This window comes from Eriocheir sinensis, chromosome 3 (genome assembly GCF_024679095.1).
Source record: "Eriocheir sinensis breed Jianghai 21 chromosome 3, ASM2467909v1, whole genome shotgun sequence".
Lineage (NCBI taxonomy): Eukaryota > Metazoa > Arthropoda > Malacostraca > Decapoda > Varunidae > Eriocheir > Eriocheir sinensis.
Window position 1 is genome coordinate 27,781,124 of NC_066511.1, and position 9,048 is coordinate 27,790,171.

General features: G+C 45.8%; 1 protein-coding gene across 1 annotated transcript in view; it reads right to left on the bottom strand.

Moving 5' to 3' along the window:
* Nucleotides 1-1,829: 1,829 nt before the first annotated feature.
* The window catches only part of LOC127007464 (uncharacterized), an 82,780-nt gene continuing 75,561 nt past the window's right edge, over nt 1,830-9,048 (bottom strand). The window contains exon 3 of the mRNA XM_050878531.1: nt 1,830-2,621. Within this exon, the coding sequence (XP_050734488.1) occupies nt 2,589-2,621 (33 nt within the window). The 3' untranslated portion in view covers nt 1,830-2,588. The remainder of the gene's footprint in view (nt 2,622-9,048) is intronic.

Sequence of the window (9,048 nt, forward strand, 5' to 3'; positions counted from 1 at the left end):
GTCTCTTCCTGCCGTAATCTAAAAACCATTGTCGCATGCTAAGAACAGGCAACTCACAGCCTTTCATTACTAGATTACTGCAGAGGGAATCAATGTTAATACCACACCAAGTTGTAGCCCAAGGCGGTGACTTTCCCTTCCGTGATCTACAAATTCATAGTCGTCTGACAAAAGTAAGGGATTCAAAGTTCTTCATTACTGGATATAAATTTTTCTTATGGTAAAAAGACTGACCGACAGCAAGTCAAAGCAAAAATATATATAAATATTGATCATACCTCGCTGAACGGAGACAGAGGAGAATGTCAAAATACAATGATTAAAGTCGGTTCCAGATGTGTCTTGGTATTCCCCTCTTGAAGGAGTTTGAAGACTGCTAATGTTGCAGTTGTTAAAAAGTGGAGGACCCATCAAAACACCTCTAGGCCTAACCAAATATTTTTATTGATATTTTTATTTTTTTTTTTCTGTCAGCGGCAGGTTGCGATGTGTTTAATAACGCCTTTAACATGACTCCTCATTCCGAAATAGAAAAAAAAAATCCGATTATTTATGTTCATGTAAACTTGTATGTGTTGTCCCAAAAGTGCATTTCAATAACTACAATATGCAAACCTGTTTACTGACATCTTCAAATACTATTCCTCAAGGTCGCTGCGCGCGGCCCCGAACAACACAGAGTTATTGATGAGCTTTGAGGCGAGTATTTCAAGCATTTTAGAAAGCGCAGGAGACGATTAGGCCACGTTTGTCAATTCCTCAGCACTACTCAAACCAGTGTTCATATCAAGGGAAGAAGTTCACTGGAAAATCTAAAATAGGTGTAAAAATAAACTGTCAAAATACTGATGGCTTATATTTTTTCATCCCCAAATAGATAATTCCTATACCTCAGCCATAACTAATTGAATGGATACTGGTTGCACCGGTGCGTTCGAATCGGTGAAGAAACTCTGAAAGGATTTATGAAGACTCGGCGGTCAGGAAATTTTTCTCGTCTGGCGAAGAGCGAGCGAGGCGAGAATAAATAACACCCATAAAAATAGACCCAGACCAGACAATAGCGCCTTTTACAGCCCACCCGAAGCCCCCCATGGAGAGAGAGAGAGAGAGAGAGAGAGAGAGAGAGAGAGAGAGAGAGAGAGAGAGAGAGAGAGAGAGAGAGAGAGAGAGAGAGAGAGAGAGAGAGAGAGATAATAATAACAACAATAATAACAATAATAATACCAACACAGGCCCTCTCGCGGGAGCTGTACGCGTTATGTTATTAGCTGCTGTTACCTGCTAGGGACGCCAACTACACACCAGGTATAATGGAAAGTGAGGGCTTGGTATGAGAGCTACAGCAACATAAATAACAACACAAAAACAATAACAATAACAACATCAAGAATACACCTTACAATACTACCTGCTTCACTACATCCTCACCTTCATGAAATCCAATGAAAGAAGTCAACACTTCAATATATAAAAATACGATGCAGTTCGCTATGCTATATGGAGCCAGGCAGTACTTTAAAAAAAAATAAAATAAAACACCCAACTGAACAAGTCTACCTGCGTCACTACATCTTCACCTGACATGACATCCAATGAAGCCAGGAAAAATCTAAGACGAAGTTGATTAATTATATATTCAAAAACTTTGGACCTCAGCAAGCTTCGTCTCGTACGGGTGGCAACGCAACGCTCCCTCTGCGTACGACAGCCTTGGAGAGGACAGGAGGTGCCGGCATATCCCCCCCAACCCCCCCCCCCCCTCGCAGGGATGCTTGGCTTCCAGGAATACACCTAATCATATTTTTCACCTCACTGGGCGACGACAAATTATGGGGGTTGAGGGAAGGGAGCTTGCTAATTTAATGAACTGAAACCCCGATAGACGCGTGCTAGCAAACATCTTCAGGCGGGTCAGATCCCTTGACATCCTACATCCTGGATACTCTCATTACTTACCTTCCTTATCGGGGCTCAGTATACAGTCCACCAGCCATGGCAGCGAGGAGGTCAGTGTTACGTAGCACAAGCTTATGATTCATTACCCTTAACGCAGTGCTGTATTGCTGAATGTCATACGTAAGCACCGATACCATCAGCCTCCCTTTATTTTTCATATGAGAAGCTATTTTTCTATTTTGTATTGTTTAGCATTTGTTTTACCTCCACTTAACAATAGTAGTAACAGTATTTTTAGTTTTCGTTCTTATTGTTATTGTTGTTTTAGCAGTGGTAAAAGCAAATAAAGGAGGAGAGGAAGTTTAATAATAATGACAATGATAATAATAATAAAAAAAAATATATAAGTAGCAGCCGTAGAAGCGATAACTAAGGTGGATGGAGAAGCTGGAACAGAAACAGCAACAGAAACAGAAACGTATGAGCTGTAATTTGGCCGGTCAATCGATCGCTCCACTGGAGAGGCTTCCTGCCTTACAGAAAGAGAACCGTCCACCTAACCGCGGGGCAATAAGGGGGACGGGAAGTGGTGCAGTTCCAAGGCGAAACAATTAACGACTGATATTGTAGGCTGGTGTTGCGCAGTGACTGGCCTGTGCACTGCCCTTCCCCTCTCACACCTTTACTACTCACCGCCCGCCGCCTCGCTGCACGACACGTACCTGAAAGCAGAAGAGAGAACGATACAGTTCATGGTAAGGTACATGGTATATCAAGCAAACTCTAAAGTAAGCAGAAAAAGAAAATATAGAATGCATTAATAATTCATGCAGTTAATAAAGAGAAGCCTAGCTTTAGCTACCATGAACACGATTGCTAAAAGGCGCGTAGACACAACGGTGGGTTAGAGTATGGCAGAGAGAAGCTCGGTGTCTTTTAAGTGCCTTGAGGCGAGTGAGACTTATCAAGCTATAGTTGCGGACAAAATTATCGAGTCACCATACTCGAAACTCATTATAACTCAGCAACCCCTTCCCGCGCGGCGAGTCACACGGGGTGAGAGGACGCCCGAGGGGGGAAAGGTGAGAGGAGTGGGGATGATACGGCCAGGGAGACTCCCCGCGAGACGTGGCCACTGACTCATAAGTGTAGATCGATAGTTTTGTTCCCAAAAATAGAGACAGTGTGTGCTTGTGTTTGTGTTTGTTTGTTTGTTTGGTTGCTTTTGTGTGTGTGTGTGTGTGTGTGTGTGTGTGTGTGTGTGTGTGTGTGTGTGTGTGTGTGTGCGCGCGCGCGTGTGTGCGTGTGTGGGTGCGTGGGTGCGTGGGTGCGTGCGTGCGTGCGTGCGTGCGCGCACGCGCTCAGTGGATAAGTCTCTGGCTTGTCAGGCTCTGGCCTGGCAAGCTGAGGGTTCGAGGCCCGCCAAGGCCGGGATTTTTCCACTGACAAGGATTGGTTACTGTTCTTCCCCCTTGAGCAAAGGGGATGGGGTGGGTGGTGTACCAAGGTCTCACCAGTAACCCGAGATCGATTATAATGACTCATTATATTCGATCTCTGGTTATTAATGAGCCTTGCTCAAATCGGGAGGGTACATGTCTGCAATGAAGAGACCATCTCGTGGACAGGCTATGGTGAATTACACACACACACACAAAACAACAACAACAACAGCACGGACAGACGGACATCACACAGACAGAAACACACACACACACACACACACACACACACACACACACACACACACACACACACACACACACACACACACACACAGAAAGAAAAACACATATATAGATGCAACGTACATAAGGAGCATAGACTTCATAAGCACAGTATTACAATTCTAAACCTTCTAAACCTATATACATACTAAATCTTCTTATAATTATGGACTTTGTTTCATGAAGAAACATCCAACTACTTCTGCTTTTTTTGTGCGATCATAAATTGTGGTCATTTTTTCTCTTTTGTTTAGTTAGCTCTTGGTCCGTCTCCTCTTTTAACAAATAAAGAGAAAAAAACGAAATAGCACCGTAAAACTTCCTCTCTCTCTCTCTCTCTCTCTCTCTCTCTCTCTCTCTCTCTCTCTCTCTCTCTCTCTCTCTCTCTCTCTCTCTCTCTCTCTCTCTCTCAAAAAGTAGAGAAAATAAGACGAAATATCACAGAAAACACAATCTCTCTCTCTCTCTCTCTCTCTCTCTCTCTCTCTCTCTCTCTCTCTCTCTCTCTCTCTCTCTCTCTCTCTCTCTCTCTCTCTCCCTACAACTCGATATCCGCCGATAGGTCGATCAATGGCCTATAGTAGCGTTTGGGGACCACAACAAGAGGCGGAGGAGAGACACAAGACGAGGGCGATGAAGAGACTGAGGCACAAGGGAGGGGATGGGGGTGAAAGAAGAGGGGGAAGAGGGAGCGGAGGACATGGGTGAAGGTTGAGACAGAGGGAGGAAAGAACATTATTGAAGAGATGAAGCTTAGAATGGAGAGAGTGGAGGAGAGAGGAGAGAGGACACGATAAAGTAGCGGAGGGCGTTGGTGGTGAGAGAAGTGGGAGGGGGGAAATAAGAGTTAAGAGCAGAGAACAGGAGTGAAAGGAAAGAGGAAGTGTGGGGGGAGAAGTGGAGGAAGAGAAAGGAAAAAGTGGCGAAGAGTGGAGGAAGGAGCACGAGGGAGAAGGCTTGCAGAGGAGTGGCAGAGAAGCGAAGGGAAATGCCAAGAGGGCAAGCCAAGGTAGACTGGAATTGATAGCTTTAATATTACAGTACTGACTTCTTGTCTTGCCTAGACTTTACAGACTTACGACTTTACGGAAAACCACGGCGAGTATTGAGATTATCTAATTAATTTGCGTCAACACTTAACAGTAAATAAGAAGTATATGCTAAAGTGATGATGTTAAGGTGTTAATTACATAAAAGGTAAGGCTGAAGTTGGGGACATATGCTATTGCTGCGCATGACCTCGGTGCTCCTCTCTTTATCATTGGCCCTTAAGCCTGTGATGGATGAGAGCCCATTACCCGGAACATGGAACCTGTGACGTTCGGGCTACCAAAGTTTACCTTCTCCAGGTGTCCCCATTTTATGACCAGAACTCTAGGTCTGCCCTCAACGAACAGGATATTCTCATGTTTATTTTGCGTCTATATGTCAGTTTGTTTCAAATATTTCGTAACGAACTGATAAACAGAGAGACAGACACAGACACAGATGGACAACCACGTAAACATTATAATCCTCCGCTAGCGGCGAGGCTGGCGATGATAAATTGCCTCGAGTAAGTATGCGAATTCGAAATCAATGAACGTAACAATTACAACTGTTATTAATTTTCTCTCCAATATCTTATGACTTGAATGTCGTGAGACCTTGAACAGATGCACAGGGATTTACACTTTGTCGTGGCTCGTGGTGTTCTCCGCATGCAGTTCCTTTTATCAAAAGGCACAACGAACAGAACTCAATTTTTTTTACATAGCATACACGCATAGCGTTGATAGACATTGTTTTCAGTATCGCCCACCTGTACGCATATTCTCCGAATACACATGAAAACATACCTAAGTGCATAAAAAGATTGAGAATTGTAAAATGACTTAGAGTTTATACGAAATGAAAGTAAACAGTTGTGTTCGTAAAGATTTCCTCGCAACACTCAATATGTTTGTCTATTCTGCACGCGTGGCGGCAGGGGCCACGCAGCCGTGGCGGCATCACTTACCTTGCGCGGGGGGGCCACCACCACTTCGCCGCCGCTGCCTTTGTAGCAGGCAAAGGAAGAGACGGAGGCAGAGGACGAGCAGCCCGCCTCGCCCACACTGCCCGTCGTGCTGTTCCCGTTGGAGGCATATTGTGAGTACTCCGAGTATGAGATGGTGTCAACGAAAGAGTCGAACCTGACTACTTTCCGCCGATGACGGGGCGGACAGAGCGTGCACATCCTCCCTCACCCCTGGAGCATGGTGCGGCCAGCGGCTGTCCCGGGAGGCTCGGCTGGCCGGCTATCTTACACGCCGCCTATCGATCTCCGCCTGCCCGGCCACTCATCAAAATTGGAAACCACAATGACGTTATTATCTTGGGGTCATATTGTAAGACTTATTAAGTTAGTTCACAATACTATACTGTTTCATCGATTTTCCCACTCAAAAAAATTATTACTATAGTAAGGATGTGGTTACAAAGTCCTTTCCCAAGAACATTTAATCCGGCATATTTCACGAGGTATTATCAATTATCCTCTTTGCACCTAATGAGGCTTCAGTCAGCGAGGGCGGCGCCCATTCGGCCGGGCGCCGCGGCGTCGCCAAAGCCACAGGCAAAGGTGGTGAAGACTCGCATCTAAGTTCCCTTTTCAGTGCATCAATTACCGGCAGGTGCTTTTACCACCACCTGATGCACATCTTAGTGACTCCCAAGCCGCGGCCTGCCACGTTGTCAACGCCGTACCGTTCAGAAAGGCGGCGTTTACATACACACGAAAGGGACCACTGAGCACTCAACCGTGGGGGCGGGCAGGAGGCACGCTGGGAACAGAAGAGTCTAGTAAGCGTCGCCGCCCGGCCGGCCACGTGTAGGCAGAAGCAGCAGGATTGGGAGGCGGGGCGACCCTTGTCTATCCTGGGGAAGGGCCTTCCTCGCTACAAAAGCTCTCATTTCCTCCCGCCACCCCACCTCCCTCCAGCCCGTCCAAGCCTGCGGCTGATAGCGGCGTTTCCTTTCCCTGCACCCTTCAACTCATCTCGCCTCCTGTTGCTCCTCCAACACCATTTTTCAATTTCTTTCAGTTCACAAATAATGATACTCATCCTCTTTTTTTTTTCTTCTCTCTTCTCTTCCTACTTAACAACCGTGTTTTTGTTTGCTTCTTCGTCCTGTTTTTCAGCTATAATATGCAAATTTATGGATAATGTTTTACATTTATTACGGCCTTTCAGGTTTCTGATATTTCTTTTCAAATCCTATAAAAAGAAACGTTGTAAATTTGAAAACACTATACACAAACTAAAAAGAAAAGGTCCTGAACACAGCACAACACACCTGGTGGTAATATATCCAGTTCTACAAGTGACAATTATTCAGGGATACGACGGTAAAAAGTCCGGCACATAATGGAGTAAAAAGGTTCCTTGAATATTATAGAGGAATGCCGGGGTACAGGAGAGGCGAGGCGTCAGTCTCTAGGGCACGGAAGCGGTCTTCAAAGGCTGACTGAGGGATTCTTAATTATGAAAGTAAGGGACCTTAAGAAAAGATTACATCCATTCTCTCTCTCTCTCTCTCTCTCTCTCTCTCTCTCTCTCTCTCTCTCTCTCTCTCTCTCTCTCTCTCTCTCTCTCTCTCTCTCTCTCTCTCTCTCTCTGTTTACCTTACAACGCTCCCCTCCCTCGTTTCTTTTACACCCCCAGACATTTTTTTCTTTGTCATTAAGTTTACATCGATTGTCTTCCACTTTTTTACATCCTTTAATAACCGTCTAAGCCCTAAGGTGTAGGTACTCGCGCAGCACCATTCATACAACAACGACAATGTAAAGAAAAAAAAAAAGAAAGAAAGGGGAGAAGAGGGATGCGAGCGAACGTTTCATACATGGAGATCCTTACCATAACGAGAAGACAACACGGAAGAAAGAAGATGAACGCCTCCCCCTCCCCCCTCCCCCCCTGTCACAGCCGCACGTCGATCCCTGTAATGCACGAAGACACAACGGACGACCTGCGACAAAGGCAAATAAGGACAACAACTGCGACTTCATCTCTCTCGAAGTGAAGCCACGTGGGGGTAAGGAGGAGGAGGAGGTGGAGGTGGAGAGGAGGAGGAGGAGGAGGGATAAAAATAGAAGAATGTGTGAGGGGAAGGAAGGGAGGGAGGGAGTTCGGGATTGATGGAGGAAGGGAGGTCAGGGAAGGGGAAGGGGTTGAAAGGTACATAATATAAGGAGACAAGGGAGAGGAAGAATAAAAAAAGAGCTCTGAGCCAAGGAAAAAAAAGCTTGTGCACAAAGGAACTGATGCTGTATTAAAGGTGAAACTTCAAGATAATCCCCGAAAATGATTCACCGAGGAGGAAAACCGAAGCGGCTTTCTCTTGTCTTGCCGGTGGGTGATGACAATGGCGGAGATGATGCTGATGATGCTGGTGATGATGATGCTGGTTGTGGATGTAGGTGTGAATGGGTGTGAAAAAGAGTTAGTTAAGTGGATGGATGAAGGGAAACGAGGATGGTGGTGATGGTGGTGGTTGGTGTAAATGGGTGTAGATTAATGTGTAGTGTTGGATGTGGATGGGTCGTGTGTGTAGTGGTGGGTGTAGATGGGTGATGGTGTGTGTGGACGCGTGTGTAGATATAGGCGGTGTTGGTTATAGGCTAGATGGGGCGGTGGTGTGTGTAGCTAGGTGGTGGTGGTGGTGGTGGTGGTTGTAAAAGGGTGGTGGTGTGTATGGTGGTAGGTGTAGATGGTTGTGGGTGTGGTGTTGGTGGGTGAAAATGGTGGCTAGAGAATGATGTGCAGTAGCGATGAAGATGGAGGGAGAAAAATGAGGTTTGTGTGTTTTATTTTTTATGGGGGGAGGCGCTTAATCGAGAAGTGTTATGAAAAATTGTTGTAGTTGTTGTTGTTGTTGGTGGTAGTGGTGGTGGTGGAGGAGGTAGTGAAGAAGGGGGAAGAGAAGACGGTGGCGGCGATAGGTGTTGGGGATGAGGAAGGCGGTGAAGTAGACAAAAGGAACGGAGATGCTAGTGGTGATGTTGGTGATGATGGTGATGATGATGATGGAGGTGATGCAGAAGTGGGATGAAGTGGATGAAGTTAATGAAGAAGGGTGAGGGGAAGAAGAGAGTGGTCGTGGTCTTGGTGATGGTGATGATGATGATGATGGAGGTGATGCAGAAGTGGGATGAAGTGGATGAAGTTAATGAAGAAGGGTGAGGGGAAGAAGAGAGTGGTCGTGGTCTTGGTGTTGGTGATGATGATGGAGGTGATGCATAAGTGAAAACGCGGATGAGGTTAATGAAGCAGAGTGAAGGGAGGACGAGAACGGTGTTGTTGTTGTTGTTGTTTTTGTTGTTGTTGGTGGTGGTGGTGGATGAAAACAACGCAAATCCTCCACTCAAACACGAGACTGATGGGTAATTAGGCTTCAA